Source organism: Cricetulus griseus (assembly GCF_003668045.3).
Source record: "Cricetulus griseus strain 17A/GY chromosome 1 unlocalized genomic scaffold, alternate assembly CriGri-PICRH-1.0 chr1_0, whole genome shotgun sequence".
NCBI lineage: Eukaryota > Metazoa > Chordata > Mammalia > Rodentia > Cricetidae > Cricetulus > Cricetulus griseus.
Window position 1 is genome coordinate 126,263,537 of NW_023276806.1, and position 19,496 is coordinate 126,283,032.

General features: G+C 40.2%; 1 protein-coding gene across 6 annotated transcripts in view; it reads right to left on the reverse strand.

The window, feature by feature from the left end:
• Positions 1-19,496, reverse strand: part of Tbl1xr1 (TBL1X receptor 1) — a 127,951-nt gene that overhangs the window by 19,906 nt on the left and 88,549 nt on the right. For 5 of the 6 annotated variants that reach the window (XM_035451093.1, XM_035451089.1, XM_035451090.1 and 2 more), the window contains 8 exons: positions 14,112-14,214; positions 6,427-6,572; positions 4,846-5,068; positions 4,190-4,346; positions 3,625-3,766; positions 3,145-3,208; positions 2,960-3,057; positions 1,882-1,942 (listed from right to left, as the gene is read on the reverse strand). In XM_035451093.1, the coding sequence (XP_035306984.1) occupies positions 1,882-1,942; positions 2,960-3,057; positions 3,145-3,208; positions 3,625-3,766; positions 4,190-4,346; positions 4,846-5,068; positions 6,427-6,572; positions 14,112-14,169 (949 nt within the window). In that variant the 5' untranslated portion in view covers positions 14,170-14,214. The remainder of the gene's footprint in view (positions 1-1,881; positions 1,943-2,959; positions 3,058-3,144; positions 3,209-3,624; positions 3,767-4,189; positions 4,347-4,845; positions 5,069-6,426; positions 6,573-14,111; positions 14,215-19,496) is intronic. The other variant, XM_027392097.2, reaches the window with a different exon arrangement.

Here is a 19,496-nt window from a genome sequence, read left to right on the forward strand (position 1 = left end):
GTTGGTGACAATAAATTGCTTTAGAAATCAATTTTAGTTTCTTATCAATGCAGTCATTTTACTACTAGTTACACTAAAAGATTTTGAATGTTTATAGTTGTTGTATTTGTAATAAGCCCAAACTGCAAACACTATTTTACTTCAACAGTAGGTAAACACAATATATAGGCCACCCAAAGGAACCTTGTCAGCAATAGAAAGTGTTTGTTAGAGAACAGAAGAATAAGTATGAAGAACGAAAGAGTCCGGAGTCCTCCAAATAAAATGTACAACATAAACTAATCTTTGGTGACAAAGACTTTCAGTGATTGCCTGGAAAATGACATCACAGAGGGCAGGAGGGAAGCCAGATAAAGGTCATACCTATATCTTCAGAGTGATTATGATTTCATTGGTGTATACATATCTAATAATTTCAAGGCAAATACATCCAGTCCTATCCTCCCTCTTCATCCCCTGACCCCTCTCAGGTTCCTGTTCCCTTGTGTTTTGGTTCCTATCTAAAATGACATCATATCCCTTGGCACAGTATCTCACAACATACATGTGGCATACATATATGAAGCAGGAACAAATGGACAGAGGCTTATTCTATCCCCCAGAAAGTTCTGGTTGGAAGTATGAGAGAATATACTGAGGAACACCTCAAATGGGTGGCATTTATCACACTGTGGCTAAGCATGCACGTGCTCTCCCATCTCCAATTTCTTATCACTCCCAGGATGTATGAGGAAATATGAGACTAGCCAGAGACCAAAGAATAGTCTACCTGGTCTAGAAGCCAGGGTCAAAGAGAAGCAGAACAGGTAAACAGGGGGTGCTGTACAAACACGTACGCTGTGGTAAGCTGTGATAGAATTAAAATGCCTGGTTCTTAACATAATATCTGCAAACCACTCTACTAGATCATACCAAAATATCATTTTGCTCCTAGTTGGTTTGTTTGGTCACAGCTACACTTCTAGCTCTTTGTAAGTGGCTTTTCATTACTAAAGACATGAGGATGATAACTACAACCATCTGCTCTGCTTCAGAGCACAAGCCTCAAAGCAGCAACTATTACCAGGTAATGCTAAAACTACTGCTCTGATTGTCTTCATGCATCTTGTTGCAGTCAATATTACTTAGTTACTGAAATCAAGAAATGAACTGAGAAGCCAGACTTACACACCTGTAACCCTAGTATCCTGGAGGCTGAAGAAGGAAGATTATTTTGAGTCTGAAGCTGCCTGGGATATAATTTTGTTCCTCCCTGACTTCTAAAATGACAGAACTAGTCAGTGAGAACAGGTACAGTGGCTCCAGGATGAAGGCACTGACTGCACTGAGCCACATGCCCAAACACGGCTAAACATCTCACAGGAACAAACCTCCATGTGACACCGAGAAAGCCCATCTTTCATTGCTCAGACATGAGACCTGCCCATGACACATCAATCTAAAATGCACAAGATGATGAAATGTAAACCTGTAACAGTTGAATTTATCCTTACATAAGCCATTTTTCTTATCCCTGCTATCAAGATAGCTATAAATAGCTATCAAGAGCCCTCATCATTTGCATATAGTGAAAAGAAGGCTTAAAAGGTTAAGTGAACCGAGAGCTTATCAAGTGGAGAATGTACAGTCATGGCCAGACCGTCCAATTCTACAGCACCACCCCAACCATACCACTAGGGTGTTTCCTTAACAGTACATTTCACAGAAAACCTGCTGATCCTCCAAAAAGAACTATCTGAAAGCTGTGGAACACCTCCTGAGAGGACTGGTACCAAGAATGCTGTCTGACAGTCAAGGTCCTGAACGAATTCCATGAGGCCAACACTCTAATTAGAGAAACAGAAGAGAGCTTCAGCTTCCATGTGTATTGTCAAGATTTACCTGAATGGAAAGGAAACTGCTGCTTGGCTTCACCAGTGTGTGCATCCCAAATAATGGTAGTCTGAGATTAAAAGGAAAAGAAAAATTAATTTCTCTGACGTTAAAGAGTATGTGAATGCAAGAATGGATGCCTGACTGCATTAAGGCAGAATGAAACTCGACAGTGAACTTCATCTTCAATGTTTTTATTCCTCACAGCACAAGGGCATCATTCACACTCAGGTAGGTCAGGGGAAATGACCATGACGTAGTTTAACTTTTTTGTGGCAATTTTTCACCAACTTATTTCTAGTAACAACTATTGTTTGTCAACAAAGTGCCTGGCATTATATTAGACTGTGTAACAGGTTCCACTGCAATGGTGTGTTCAATATGCATTTTTACAGCTCTGAAGTTAGAAGGTTGTAGTGAAATCACCTATCCCGGAATACTGAAACATTTCTCCTTTCCTGAAGCTTACATGGACAAAAAAGAAAGAAAAATAGATGTTTCCATTTTTGATACCATTTAAGGCAGGTCCTGAAGCTGCTTATGAGAAAGACAGTACTGGCTCTTCTCCTCCCCAGATACCTTCATCAGTCTGTGAAAACTACTCATCAGAACTATGAATCTAAGCCAGTTTATGTCCCCTTCCCAACACCACCCAAATGATTAATAGCCTGTTCTTTGCTGGAACAAAAAAAGTCTTAAACCTTTTATTATTTAGGGAAGTGTGGTAGAGGGGGCCTAGAGGAGGAGGAGCCAGTTCCAACCAGTCTCTATTTACTTCACAGAGCACAGGAAGACATGGATGGCCCACGGAGTCACTCCAGAGTTACAGCCACCACTGAGATAAACTGGCAAAGCACAAAGTGCTGAATGATAACATTCATTAGGTTCAAATTCCAGCAAAAATGAAGAATGCTTATAAACAAAAGATATGATGAGTAGATTAAGGAAAACAAGCGGACAACAAGAAATTATTTCTATTACTGTCAAAAATCCATACTTGAATGCACTGAAGTTTAAATGATTATCAGAAAAGAAAAAAATTACTTTCAAATATAGTGTTATACAGGTTAGGTAAATAATCATTTACCTTATCTACTCCAGCACTTAGGATGAAATTTCCTTTCTTATTCCATTTTAATGCAAATATAGGGCCTTTATGCTGCCCTAAGGTGCTGGCAAGATTACCTAAACAACAACAACAACAAAAAAAAACTTTAAAATTACTTCAAACTTTATAACATAGAACATCAATAAAGTTAGAAAAATACATACCATCTTTAGTCCATATTCTGGCAAATCCATCATATGACCCAGTTGCTAGAAGTGTACCTTCACTCTGCCAGAGAAATAAATTTTGTTCATTACACAATTAAGGCTACTTAATTACTATGAATATGTCCAGGCACAAAGGAATCTCATCTCTGTGTGAGTGCCACCAAAGGCCGGCAAAACCCCTTTCCCTGATGAAGTCAATGCTCTTGAAAGGCCCACCCCAAATCTGAGCACTGGTCATAACCGCTGTGGAGTAGGACTGACAATAACCCTCTGCAGAATATTTTCATAGACACCCATGAATGAGGATGGAGGTAGGTTGCAGACTAAAAGGACATCAAAACACCACCACGAAAATGGTTTTATAAGAAGTAAAAAGTAAAATTCTGATCAGGACTTAGGAATTTGGAGCCAGGTTGACTGTACAGCCAAATCCTCAAATGCCTTCATTCACAAACCACTAAAGCAAGGGACACTCACATTCCAATCTAGAGAAGTGACATCCTTGTTGCTGGGAACGTCCTGTCCTCCTTCCCGTATGCAATGCCTAAGCACCAGCTGTGTGGGACCATTCGTGCTGTTTTCACTAAGATTCCATATTCTTGCTGTGGAGTCTCCAGACCTTCAAAGTTCAAAAATAGGTTTAAGTCCTCATGACATTCTCCAGCATTCCAAAACTCAGGCCATACATTTAGCATCTGAGTAAGAAGCAGACTACCAGGCATAAACATTCCCAATATTTTTCTTATTCTACATTTTAGAGCTCCTACCAAGAAATTCTAAAGTTACTTCACAGGAAATATCAATTTACTAAGGTAACATGACCAGAAGCAGGCAACAAGCACCTGGAAAGTGAAATACATACAAAATATGCAACAGTCCATTCAGTAAGGTAGCCTTAATTGGCACTGTAGATCTGGGTATGTTGCAGCAGGCCTATTAATCTCAGGACTCAGGAGGGTCAACAGTTCAAAACTAGCCTCCCCTAAACAGTAAATCCTGTCTAAAACCAAACAAAATACCCAACATCCTTTGAAAAACCTACCCTGATGCCAGGAGATCACTAACAGGGTTCCAGGCACAGATGAAAACCTCAGATTCATGGCCCCGTAGCACAACTGCTTTGTTGGGAGGGATTTCAACATCCCCATCTACTTCCATCAAGTCAGTGTGATTATCTGCATCATGAGAAGCAACAATCTCTGTAAGAGGTAATCACAATTCTAGTACTAGTCCTAAGCATGTGAGGGTCTATATACACAGATGTGGATATGGAAGGAGGCAAGGGAGAAAGAGGAGTGAAAAGGGAGTGAACCTCAGCATGGCTGGAATGATAATGTGGCTGAATTAAACCATCTATAACAATATTATTCTGAGTTTCTGCCAGTAGGGGTTGCTGATATCGTTCATATAACATGAGAGTCATCTTTATTCCTCAATGTCATAGCCTTACTTATGTTTAAGAGAGAACATTCCAACTTTTACTTAAAAATCAAAGGCAGATTCGGAATTCTAAGAGAAAAAGGGTTCAAAAACACCTAAAAAGGAATATACAGTGAATTTAGCTTTTTGGAACCTTAAGTATAAACTCTGAGCTGTGTGACCTAAGTTGGGCATAGAGGTATCATTTCAGTTCTAAGGATGGGACAGTCTATGTAAGGCCAAGTGTTTTCTGAGACTCTCTAAACATTCTTAGCTCACTTGTGATGGTATGTGCTCCATTCTCCTCCCCATTTGCTGTATTCTCTCCATTTTTTGCAGATCCTTGCTGGTTAGTGGCTGCGGCGGCAGCTGCAGCGGCGGCTGCATGTTGCTGTGCAAGCTTGTCTCTGTAGGCTTGTTGTCTTGTTTGGACTACATCGGGCATAACAGCATCGATCAGCGACAGAGACTCAATGGGCCGACCATCAAATAAGGTGCCATCCTGAGATTGGAAAACCCGGAAAGAAAAATGAGATGTAGCCTTGAGGGTGACATGCATTCCACTAACAGAATGAAGAGCTTCACTTTGAGGAAAACCTGGTAATTTTCTGAATTTGAGCAGGAAGGAGAGAAGAGAATAAGAATGACCCTGAATGAGGCAGATGCAAATGGCCCTCTACTCTTCACTTACATCCTGCTAAACTCTACAAAGACAAATGCAATACAAGAGGCCACTCATAAAAGCTCTTAAACAGATAATAAAATGGAAATATGTCAAATTCAGGTAATGAAGGCTGTCAGTAAAAAACATCAACCAATAAGAGTAGCTCATACAACAAAGAGGCAGTGTCTCATCAGTACTCTGAATCCAGGCCTTGGAAAAAAAATAAATGCACCTGTACTGAACTGGGGCAGATCTTTTTCTTGTAGATTTTCCTTAAACATAACAGGGTAACAAGCACATCATATATGTGATCTAGATGTGTACCATTTGGTGTAAATCAAGAGCACTGTAGATGGTGCTCACTGTGGCAATGAGGGACCCATCCTTGAGGATACCAACAGGAGAATGGACACTTTAAACAGCTAAAATCCTTCCACTTATGTTTTTGGGGGGAAGGGCAGGGGAGGAGTGTGTTCACTTTTCAAGTAAAGAATAAAGGGAACACCTCAACGTGTTCTGAGTCCTGGAAATACATTAAACTTTCTAGCTAGAGCAAAGTTCTGCAGACTTCTAGGAAAGAGCAGGCAGTGTGTGCATTTAAGATCCGTGTCACAGCACCTCATGTTCCCAGTATCCACCCAGACAGTCCAAATGTGAATGAGTCTGCCTGAGTTACAAAGCTGATCTACAGAATCAGGCCCCAGAAGCATGCCAACACCTGAAACAAACCCCCTACTTACACATGAACCTCACACATGCAGCTCTGAGCATCAAGAGTGGGCATCCATTATAAATACCTGGATTCAATAATCAGGGTACATGACACTAAACAATGGATTTCCCAATGCTTGCCATCAAGTTGTTGCCGTACAATAAAGCAAAATTCATTATTTGTTAAAAATTATTTCCTTGTGCTTACTTAAAGCACAAACACACACACACACACACACACACACACACACACACACACACACACACACACAGCTTCCCCACCCCCTCCACCCCCTCCCTTAAGGAATAATCTAGACTCAGGCCACTGGAGCGAAGCCCACATGCATAGCTAGTACAACCTGACTGGTACATTAAGAATGATGACCTTATTTTGTCTGAATACAGTGAAATCGAGTCAGATACTGAATAAACAAATGCATTTAAGAATCAGAATCAGTGTCTGAAATGAAACTCGTCTGCCTTACCTCATTTATGCTAACTTCTGCCTCTACATACTGTAGGCCTTTCTGGATGATGGAGATCAATGCAGCAGGTGGGACAAGGGCGCCATTTATATTGGACTGACTTATATGGCTCTCTATACCAAAGGTAAACGCGGAATGAGAAAATCCTAAAAGCAAAAGAAAAGACCTGAGAATTTACTTTCTTAGTAATTTCACATTAAATTACAAATGGGAAAAAAAAACTTTATAATCTTTCATAATCACACGCCATCACTTGAAATTGTAAATGGACAGCTAAAGTAAAATATGAGTTTAAACCAATGATCAATGCAGTGCTAGTAACTTTCTGGCATCTACTAGGTTAGTTGGCTCCAGTTTTTCTTTTGTACTTTTTCTCTTTTTTTAATTTAAAAAGTTATTTTTCATTTTACATACCAACCTCAGTTCCCCCTCCTTCCCCTCTCCCCACCTCCTTCCTTCCCAACCCCCACTTGTCAGAGGGGGTAAGGCCTTCCTTGGGGAGTCAACAAAGTCTGGATTACCAAGTAGAGGTAGGGCCAAGCCCCTCACCCCTGTATCAGGATGGAGCAAGGCATCCCACCATAGCGAATGGCTCTAGTATTTCTAACAGTAACACAGCTTTCCTGAAGAAAATGCATCAAATGTAAAAACTGAAAAGCCTTGAGAAACAATGGACCTAAACTGCCTCATGAGACAAACAGAAATCAAGATTTATATGGCAGGTCTTATTTCTGTGGTATATTTGAAATTTTAGAGACAAACTGTCAAGCACCTTCATTGTTTTGTAGCTTAAAAAAATTAGCGAATAAAATGCAAGCTATAATTAAAAAAAAAGGCAAAATGATAACAGACTTGGGCTGGAGATGTGGCTCAGTGCTTGCCTAGTTATGCATGAAGTCCTGGGCTCCAAGCCAGCACTGAGAAAACTGTGGACAATGGTGCACACCAGTACTGCTAACATGCAGGAGATGCAGGCAGGGAGATCAGAGTTCAAGGTTATCTTTTGCTAACCTGTACTGTGTGAGACTGTCTCCAAAAGAAATAAAAAGCCAAATTATAACACTTGAACTTTTTATATAAAATTATTTTATATCCATTGTTTTAAAAAATACTCATAATTTAGGAATAACTCATCTAAACAAGCACTTAAGAAAAGAACTATAAAATGAAAGTCCAGTTTCTAGGTAGGTCTCCTTTGACAAATTAGTCCCAAAACTCAGGAAGCAGAGGCACATTACACAACATTTTCCAGGATAGCCAGGGGATGGCTACAAGGAAAGGCCATCTCAAAAAGTTAAATAATTTAAAAAAATACTTCAAAGCATGAAACTCACATAGCCAGTCTCTTTATATTAACTTCATATTATAGTGAAAGTCTAGTCCAGATAACAAAGAGAAGTTCCAGTAACAGACAGGATGGCTGCTCTCTGTGAAATCCCATCACAGTTTACTAAGTTTAAAGCCTGTACACATCCAAACAGCATGTGGCTGGGAAAGGCTCGTGGGTGGACAGAGTACACCTGGCTGGGTTCTCCTCGAAGCTTGTACTTCTGCTAGCCATGCCTTCCTTAATGGCCCACGGTGGGAGGGGGAGACAGTCATTTTTCTAAGACTTTAGTTTTAACTTCATGACTTCCCCCACAGACTAGTTTGTGTTTAGGCACATTAAAGGTTTTGTGTTTTATCTGAAGTCACAAAGATGGCAGAAACAAATGTGGCTGTGAGACAGGGGAGAAAGACACCTTTCTGAAGTATCCTTCAGGAATCCCAAGTTCCAGAATCTGGGGAGGTCTAGCTTCCAGATCACCAGCACAGAAAGGCAAGCCTAATTCTTGGAAGTATTAAGAGAGAGGACTGGAGACGAGGCAATGAAGTTGGAGGTTGGGGATTTCTATGTAAATAACATGACAGTCCCCAAATAAGTTCTTCAACAAATCAAAAATGGGGTGGGGGCAACCACTTAGAAGACTTTGAAACAGAAGATGCCATTATGGAAAACACACCAGCTCTTTATTGCATTATATTATGAATTAAGGCTGGGGACAGTCACAGGACGCAATAGGGACTCAAATCCATCCTGCTTCCTGATTCTCTTGAAAAGTCAAAATACTACACTTGAGAACAGCAGTCATCATTGCTCAGTTGTTCCTTAGGGACTGAGAAAGAGGAACAGGCACATTATAAAACACTAGGGCACCTCACCAGGATTGGGAAGGAGTTTATATTTACAATCATAAGCTGAGTAAAACCTGTTTTCTCTACATTCTCCTTGAATACATTTCTCAGAACTACCAGATTCCAGATCCTATCACGCATCCGTACTGGCCTGCCCTTGGGGTTTTTGTTTTTTGTTTTGGTTTGGTTTTTGGAGACAGGGTTTCTCTGTGGCTTTGGTGGTTGTCCTGGAACTAGCTATTGTAGATCAGGCTGGTCTCAAACTCACAGAGATCTGCCTGCCTCTGCCTCCCGAGTGTTGGGAGTGTGTGCCACCACTGCCCAGCTTGTCCTTGGGGTTTTGACAGGATATGTCCTCAACTCCAGCCACTAAGAGCACTATCTGTGCATAGTCACTATCCTCCCCACCTCCCATCCTTCTATCTTTCTTACTCTCCCTCTCTCTCTCTATTACCCTTCCACCCCACACCTCTCTTTCCTCTCTTCTGATGCTCCAAATCCTTCTGTCCACAGAGACCAATCCCACACCCTTCCTCTTTCCTTTTTTACAATCCTTTTCCTTAATAGAAAACCCCCCTCCACTTGAAATCTGTCACATGGCATCTTTCTCTCCCCAGCTGTTTCTTTTAAAATTACAACACTATCCAGCTTTCTTCCAGTTTAAGCTTAATGATCTGCCCATGAATGCAACTGCTTGCAGTAGCAGGCAGAACTGCGCTTTAAACAGGAAAGCTGAGTATGGCTTGCACTTTCCCCAGACCTGGAAAGAGGCTCGTGAGCATCTCAAGTCACTGCAAATGTGCTGAGTTATCTCAAGCAGTAAGGGGACAACCTTGAGCAACTTAAAATCATCAGCATCACTTGACAACTGCTATTGGTGATACTCCTGGCCATCATGATGAAGACCTATATAGTACAGATGAAGCTATTTCTGGAACTTAGTCCTACCTTTCTCCACAGGTCTGTCCCCCCCCCCCTCCAATAGGCAGCTCCCATCCCAGTACACACACTAAGTCTGTAAGATGTCAAATGGTACCCAGCATCTCCACCATGCTTTAGTACCCACCCCTTGCTTCTGAGCCTGACAGTATTGCTTCCCTCACCTATCATTTTCTCCTGTGATCTTACAACATACACATGTACATGAATGCTAAACTGAACAGTCTATACTGACTACTCCATGTGCAAGTCAAGGAAAGGGTTTAAATACAGTAATATCCTTTAACTCTGGGAAACTAGTAAGTTACCTGTTTAATCATTGTTAAATCAGAATGTTATTCCACCATAACACATTTTGTCATATGTAAAAATCTGTCACTCCAGAAAAGCCAGTCTTTGTTAAAAGACAACTAAAACTTGAACCAGGTTTATGCCCCCCTTAAATTACTATTCATTTGATGAAAATGCTCTTTCAGGGACAACCTTAGATTTACATAGGGGTAAAGGGAACTGCTTAAATCTGCAAACCACTGAAATCTGGCTTATTAAAAACAGCAGCCTTTCTTTTCACAAGGAAACCTGAGTCTGACATGGGCAGCACTCAGAATATATGCTAGGGTAACTAAGAGTGGGGTAAAGGAGCTCCTCTGGAGAGCTGGGGGAGAAACCAGGAAATCACAGGGACAACAGTGGCAGGGTGTGTGCATGTTTATGTATATGTGTCTGTGCCTCAGTCCTGTTTTTCTACACTGCTTGGTTAACAAGTGCTTTCCAGGGACAAGCTGGCCTCTAAAAAGACAATGAACTGCTCTCCAGAGCCTGGCAACTCTATTTTCCAAGCACAAAAAAATGAGGTGTTTTGTTGTTGTTGTTGTTGTTGTTTTTTAAGGAAAAATTGGTTCTTAAATATCAAGCTTAAGGTATAGGGTGCTTGGACAAGCAAACTACCTGCTCCCCAGCCACTCCCTTAAGGCAAAGCTTAAATGAATATGGCAGTGTCCTAGTAGGATGATGAAGCTTATTTAGTCAAAGTCATGTTTAAGTTTTTGTTGTTGTTGTGTTTGTTTTGTTTGTCTGCTTTTAAATGAGGAGATGACTAGCCACAGAAGTGGAAATCAGCATTTATGCTTCTTTATAATAAAGTGAATAAAAAATAAAATCACTTTTTCTTATTTTGTAAGTGGAATGACTGTTTTGTATAGAATAGGAAGTTTCTATTTCTCAATTATGATACTTTTAAAGATAAAAGTCCACTAGAATAGTTGCCAGAGTACTTGCACATTGTTAATCTTGGCATCTTTCTTTTTCTATGTGTTTTGTTACTTTTGACAGTATGGCAGAAGTATAAAGAAGCATATATACATAGGAGATCTTGTGACTAAAACACAGGCCCAGTATTTCTGTGTCTGACTTCTGATTCTGGAACATATGTATGCCTGTAATGAGATTGTCTCATGAGAATGAGACCCATATTTAAACAAATTCATTAATGGTACATGGCACCCTTTACAAAAAATCTAGATGTATTCTTTGTAACATTATAGTTAGTGTGCCCTGTATTTTAACTGAGTCTAGTCAACATGAACTCAGATGAGAAATTTTCTACTTGCATTAAATTAGTTATTACCTGATAGTGGATTTTGAAGCATTTTGGATTTCAGATTTTTCAGTTACAGGTGCCAATTTTCTACATCATTTGGATAAGTACCGTATTACAAAGTGGTATGGCCTATATCTAGGAGACTTGATACCTTTTAAAGAGGTTACAAAAGTCAGGGGTGAGATACAGGAGTGATGTCAGGGAGACTATGTGCACCATGAGTCTCAGCTCTAAACCTTTGGGGGTTTTCTTCCTAAGACTTTCCAACATTATAATCTAGTGCTTCCCTGGCTTTAGTAGTACTAAGTGCATTTGGAATTTTGCAATTTCTACTTAGTCAATCGTAAGATGCATCTGTTTCATGACTTTTAAGAGCTGAGTTCATCATCAACAGAGATGTGTGGAGCTCTTAAACATGTGCGATGACAAGTCAAATCTGTGAAGGGTTCCCCAATCAAACACACAGAAGTAGCAATATGCAATTTTATCTTGTCTCCCCCACAGGAGACAGGGTTTTTTTTTGTTTTTTTTGTTTTTTTTTTTTTTCCTCTGCGTAGCCCTGGCTGTCCTGGAACGAACTCTGTAGACTAGGCTGGCCTTGAACCCAGAGATGCACCTGCCTCTGCCTCCTGAGTGCTGCGTTTAAAAGTGTGCACCGCTACCACCCAGTTGAAATTTTATCTTCTTAAATGAAGCAGCTAGTTCTTAAATGAAGAACAAATACCAGAAAGTTCTTAAGAAATTACCTGGGAAAATCTATTTAACACCCCCACCCAACAAACAAAACTGAATGTGGGTGGCTGGTAGGAAAGATCCAAACCAGGTCAGCTCTAGTGAATACTGTGTCTGGCTTAATTACATGACTCATGGACCACTGGGTAGCTACTGTACAGGGTAAGTCAACAGGGCAATCAAATTCATACCCTGAGGCAAACACTAACTAGAAAATGGACACTGGTTCAAATCAATCCTTACTTACATATAACAAATACTTCACATTTTTAAGTTATCTCAAAAGGAAGAAGAAATGATTTCCTAAGAGGTATTTGCTGCATTGGGTTGGCTTCCTAAAAATGCTGAATGGTAAGGACCCCAGCAACTTTCTTACCATGAACTTAACTAAGACAAAATTGAGAAGTACAAAGTTACAACACTTAATAAAAACCAATGATAAATAATACTTTTGTCTTCATCTTGACATGTCAGGAACAGCCAGTTTGGAAAGGCAAGCCCAACTGAATATTTAAAGCTATCACGATGCCATCCCTTTCAACAAGCAACCCATCTTGGAAGTTAGTCATCTGGTGGCAAATCATGTTTGCTAGTGTTAATAATAGTATAAAATATTTTAAGACTAAAAATAGCTTCATTCCTTCTAGATGTGGAATCAAAGTCTAGTCAACATTAAACATGGTATTCATGGAACAGATGTTACAAGTTCTTACTGAAAAATGTTACTTCTAAGCCAATTATTTATCAAAACAGAACCAAAGCTTCCTAAGGCATTTCTAGCCTGACAGCCAGAATGAGACACTTTACTGTAGTCTAATCACTTCACAGACTAGTTCTCTATACACCTCTGCCATGGCCTCCTTTCTGGACTTACTTATTTCAAAGGGGATGAAGTAAGGAGTAAGAAGGCTCTGTGGGGGGGGGGGGGGGTGTGGTTGGGGCTAGATATTTCAAGAGAAAAAGTTATGACTCAAGCAACTTATATTGCTTAAATATTTAACTGATTGCCACAAGCACCTCTGAAATCGATAGTGCAGACAAAACTGAATCCCTTGGTTTCAGAGATGATCACAATCATGTAACATTCGACAGAACCAACTCTGCACACAAGTGTCCAGTCTACAGACAATGGAGTTTGTTGTGGCTGGGATTCTTACATACAGTGGTTTGACCTAAACAGCTGCCTTCAATACACCAAATGAGATGCATGTATGTACGTATGTATGTACCCATCCACCAGCCCTTCACATTGCTTTCTGCCTGTCTGTCCAAAGGCTTCAAAACTTGGCCTGACAGGCAAAGGTCAGATTTAAGAGGAGAAAGTCACGGTGTCCCACAACAAACCCCTTCCACGGAGGGCAAGTATTGTGTAACAACTTGTAAACACATTCACAGGATATGTGGAACAGTTGTGAGGGCCACTATTTTGTCACTTTATTGGTCGTTTTAAACAATCTCTGGAAATCTCCTATTGGATCTTCCTTCCCTCTCAGTTTAAACAAATCCCAAAGCTTCCTAACAGGTTATTATTGTCTGTTGGGTGGTTACTCTAATCTCTGAGCTCTTTTCTGCCCTTCTCTTTCTAATCAGATGTCATCTTCTCAGCTATTCCAAGAGGGGCAGTAGTAAATTTTTTTTGCCCATTCCAGCAACATCTTCGCTCGCAGTGTTACTTCTGCTATGATTAGATCTCTTAATCTAGGAAACTTGATCAATAACATCTCAATATTAACATCTCAATATTAACTATAAACCACATTCAATGATCTATATTAATAACCCTGCTGATACATTAATCAGAGTTCAAATCAGAATATATTTAATAAATTGGGATTAATACTTCCAAAAATATTCTGAAAAGTATTGTTAATTTAGATTTTAGGATTCTAAAGGTAAGTAGGAAAATTAATTAATTGTACACATGTGATATACATTACAAAGATGATGGTATCTGAGTTTTTACCAAACATATACAAAGTCACTTCATAACATCTTATGTATTAAAAATGACCTGTGAACATTGAAAGGCAAACTACTAGTTATATGTATTTGCCTGAAATGATCCCAACATATTTGAAAGAGTCAGAGAGTTAAACCATGCAGCAAACATAGCTTTAAAGTTGCAGTCCAGAATCAAAAAACAGACAAAGCTCAACAGTTTGGGCTGGTACAAATTTCAAACGCATATAATTAAGAATATTAAAGATTTTGAGGCCTATTACTTTATAGAAGTACTCACCTGACTCTTGCAAGTACCTATATACCAAGAAGTTGACCTCATCACTGCTTATACTCATCTTTATTCCCACTTAAACCATGAGGTCACAACACAGGATATAACCCTAAAAATAAAACAAAGTTAATTATTTTCTCAGTAAAATTATATTTTAGAAAATGTAAACAATGCTATAAAAAACATTTGATTTTATTAAATAATGGTAAACAAAGGTTCTTCATTGCCTTGCAGTATTAACATAATTAATTCCGTTGGTAGTAAAATGATTTGCATAATCAACGTAAGCTAGTGCTATTTTTCTATGGGGTAACATGGTATCAAACAGGAAAAGATTCACAAAGGCCTTCAACACTGCATGTAATATAAAACTTACTCCCTTTAGACTCCTTAACTAGAGGGGAGGGAGGAGACAAGACTTAAGGTTCAAGAACACGAGTCACTGAAAAAAGGCACAATTTTAAAGCACTGAGCAGGGCGGTGCCTCAGCCATCTCCTCCGGCTCTGTGATGTCTACACAGCTGGTAGACTTGCTCTCTACATTTCAGAATCTCAACACCGTGTTCAAAGTCTTAAGATCTGGGTATGTGTACAACCATGATGCTGGAACACAGTTCTTAGAATGCCACAGTTTCTTACTGGATAGGGTGGGATAGGGCAAGAAGGACACTAGGACATGACATATAATCATAAATCTATGCTCACAATTTAAGAAGTGGTCAGAAAACTCGTAAGAGCCAGACAGTAAATATTTGAGGTTCTGCCAGCCATATAGTCTGTTACAACTACTCAGTATTACCTTGTGGTGCAAAACAGTGAATGCAAACAAAAGGACATGGATGGTGCTCCAATAAAGCTTTATTTGTGGATACTGAAGCTTATAATTTACAGTAATTATTGTATGTTAAATATCAGTCTTCTCCCTATACCCCCAGCCCCAAACACACCTTTTAAAATGAAAGTAAAACAAAACATATCTTTGATTTTGGTCCTTTTGAGAGAGGTGGTGGGTTGGATTTGACCCACTGTGTACTGATCTGTTTTAAAAACCTATGCTGGCATTTACTCAGAATAAAGGTGCATCAAACACGTGGGCTTGTGCTAACTTCTACACCATGGTTCTTGTGTACACATGGCCCTTGCCTATTACACTGGGTGGATGTGGAGGTGAAGGGACACCCTGGCAGACATGCATGCTCCAGAGTAACTGCACCATGTTCATCGTGCTTCATAGAAAGAAGTGCCAATGGTTTTCTCCTTGGTTGAAGAAAATTGGATTTCCACTTAATGATGGTACTGAAAGGAACAGCTCCCCATTTCGGCAGCCATAACAGAACACGCACTTGCCTGACCTTGTCTTGGTCACTAAGGTCAGATGCCTGCCCCATTCAGCAGCATAACAGCTGAACACGTGCTTGTCTGACATTGTCTTAGTCACTAGGAAGTCAGATGCCTGCCTCGTGGCAAGGAACCAATCAGAAGTTAACTGGTGGTACTATGCTTTATGGCTCTGGGTGTGCTTTACAAACAAGCGCATAGCAATGACGTGCAGAGCATAGCAACCACCCTGGGAGGGCCTATGGGCCATAACAACCAGTTGACCAATCAACACAGGGCAAACCCTCCAAGCCTGGAGCCACACCAATCCTGAGCCTGTGCGTACCCCTAGACACTCCCCTTACGCTGCCCTATAAGATCTCCATGCAGACGGTTCGAGCTGTCTTTTCTAGCCATCTATCATGGCAGGTAGATGAAAGACCCGAGCTAACATGGGGTTAGCTCGTTAAACAACTATAATAAAGCCTCGTGCAGTTTGCATCAAACTTTCGACTCTGCCTGGTGATTGGGGTGACCGAGGTCCTGGGCTGAGATCCTGGAAGCCTGAGCTTCCAGGGATCTTACAGTACTGTGTGTGGATTAGATTTGCTAACAGAAACAGTATGGAAAGGCTGCTGTAGCACTTAAGAGGTGAACCAGGAACTTTAGCAGGCCTCAGAGACCTGACAAACACAGGTTGTGGCCACATCCCACAACCTTCCTGGTTCAACTTGGACAACATTGAGTGCATACAAGTTAGGGCAGTGTGCCTAAGCAGGCAAAGGATGTGAAATATGGTTGACTCACAGGTGCCATCCACAGCACAGTGAGGAGGATCTAGTCCTTTTGAGTATAGCTAATTACCTTTGTTACAATGGCACACAGACTTCTTTCCATTAGTTTGGAATAGTAAGGAAAATGGGAGGGGGTAATTTCCATTTACAGAGCACTTGTAGACAACAGATAAAGAACCTGGTTGAATACTTGCTGATTTTCCTTTTCAGTATTATCTTCCTCACTTCAATATGGCAAGACCATTCCTGTAGACAGGGTTATGTACTCAAATACTCAAATACTAATTTCTGATGACTACTAGAAGTGACACTTGGCACTAGGAGGTCTCTCTGCTAATTCCAGGCCCTGACCCATGTGACCAATCTATATGAATAGTGGAAGCTATCACAACAGTTTACACACAATGTTATTTTAACAAATGGCATCACATCCTCAAAGGTACCAAGAACATGTCATACACAGGCAACAAAATCCCTACTGAACAAGAGCTCAGAATACACAGCATCTTCTACTAACACAATCCTGACTGAGGGGAGCTCTTAAACTCATAAGCAGTCATCATTCATCTGTGGCCATGTTGCCATTATAAAGTGCTATGTCAAGCTGACTTTGTGAAGCCAAGATACACCGTAGCAACAAACAGTGACTCTTTAACATGGTGGGCTCACTATACTTTTCAACTCAAAATAGCATAACTATGTAACTGTGTACAAGTGCAAAGAAAGTGAGCCACCTGGGATGAGTCTGTAATGAAGACACGGTCTCTCAAGTTCTCTAAGTTCAAATAAAGCTATGTGGGTCTTACTTGGGTTGGTTCCCTTTTTTTAAGAGACACCCCAGGGATACACAGGCACAGAGGAGCTTCAGAAGCATCAACCTTAGCAGCCCTGTGGGCACAGGAGTCTCAGAAGACACCGGCCATAATGGTCCCTTGACTTTGCATCACCTAGGATCCTAAGGACGGGTTTCTTTTGGCCACTCAGTCAGTGGGGATGTGTTATAGTAGCTCTAGCTAATGTAAAAGTACTATTGTTTGGTTTTGTTGTTTTGGGGAGAGGCTTATCTATGGTATCCTATTATCAAACCCCTGAACTTGTTTCCACATCTCAAGTTGCCAATGGCACTTGACAGATGCAGGACAACATGTGGTTTCATCACTGCAAAGCCTGAAACTCTATGGAATCACCATTTGATACCTGTGAATTTACCATCTGAATTCACAGAGCTTTGTGAACATACAATGCCCTTCAGGAATTAGCTCAGTACATTAGCACCTACTATCTTCTGTCATCCTATGTCCTACTCTTCCCCCAATAAAACAGCACTAAACACTGCAACCACACTGAAAGTACTCTACTCTCAATTTACCACCTCATTGAAAATAATGAAAACCTCCCCAAGGTTAAGGTAATACCATTTTGTGTACAAAAAGTAGATAGAAGCGAGGAAAGCTTTGAGGCATTTTTCACATCTTCAAAGACAAGTAATTTCTAGTATTTTAAGGCTAAATAATATCCTGTTTATGAAAGCACATTTGTAAACAATAAAACAAAGAAAACATGAAGATCTTAATGTGATTAGATAATCTTAGGAAGGAAACTCCCCTAAATGAAATGCATGTTCCAGGTTGTTTGATAACTAATTTAAAATAAAGTTGAACCTCAGTCTAACAAAATCAAGTCAATTCTTTTACTTCCAGGTTTTTGGTTCTTTTTGTTTTTTTGGACACAGAGTCTATGTAGTCCCAGCTGGCCTCTAATTCACAGAGATCCACCTACCTCTGCCTAAGTCCCAGGATTAAAAGGTGCAATGCACCACACCAGGCCAAATCTGTTAAATTCTTAAAGCATCAGTCAATAATAGTATACTTGCTTGTGTGTGAGTGTGTGTGTGTGTGTGTGTGTGTGTGTGTGTGTGTGTGTACACACTATGGTAGTTGTACTATAGTGTAAGGATGGCTGGTGGCAACCTATCTAATACATTAAAACAACGAAATTCGGGAGACAGCTCTGCGGCCAAAAGCACTTGACCTAGGAGCAGCATTCAGATCCCCAGCGACCACATGAAAGCTGGACATTACAGCATGAGTTCTTAACTCAATGTCTCAGGAGCTGGTAGCAGACACAAAGCCAACAACAGCAAGGCTGTAGGTGAGGACTGACCTACACGCACACTGAGGTGCACTGTGCCTAAATGCACAAGTACGTAACAGGTAACATCTAGGGGGATTTTTAAAAAAGAAATCTGGCTCCTCAACTAAGAATAAATGCTATTTAAATTGCATTTCAATCTTAAGACTCATCCTATGAAATTCACACTAAAATGGAAAAAATCCTTTAAAATAAAGTCACTAGACCTACATCTCATATTTTTTAACAAGGCTTATTCAATACTTTAGATATAATGCTCTAGTGCAGACAACCTACAGTATACCCACACGTAACAGAAACAAATGCAAGGAAGCAAGAGGAAAAGCAGAAGAGAAAAAGTTATGAATGCAAGTTGCCACTCTCTTCCGGCATACAATTATCTTCAGGTAAGTCTCCAAAGAGTACAGTTGACAAGATGTTCACTTACTCAAAAGGGTACTTTCTTTTTGTGTTCATAGTCAATTTTGTGTTGTTTTATAAACAGGGTAGTCACCATTGATACTAGAGAATACTACATTGGAATCCCAAATTAGCCATTTCAAAGGGTCTTAGCAATGTGTCTAGTAAAACTGACAAAACTTATACAGGTATCAACTTCAATTAATATTAACTATACTTAGGATGAGCAAAGGAGCCAAAACTATGCAGGAGAAACCTGCAGAAACAGTTGACCTGACCTAGTGAGAGCACAGAGACCCTAGTCAGAAAGCTGGGGAATCATCATTGGACCTAACCAAGCCCTCTGAATGTGGGTGCCAGCTAGGAGGTTTCTCAGGAAACCAACTACAGGATTCAAGGTAAACAAACCACTTTCTCCCCCAAGAAAGAACGTTGAGACAGTCCAATATGGGAAGTAAAACCAGGACTAGCATGTGAAAGCTCATGGCATAGAGAGCTAGCACAACAACCTCAAATTAAACCAAAGACTGGTCAACCAGCAAAACAAGTAAGCTCTGTGCTCAACTCAGGCACAGCAGGAAGAGTAGAGAAAACCATGATTATAATTTTTTTAAACCATTTCCAGAATAAGGAGGCGAGTCAGCAAAATTAAGACTACCAAACCTTAAGTAAGTTGAGAAAAGTGTTCACATACTATTGTACTTAAAATTATTCAAAGAGCAAGAATAAA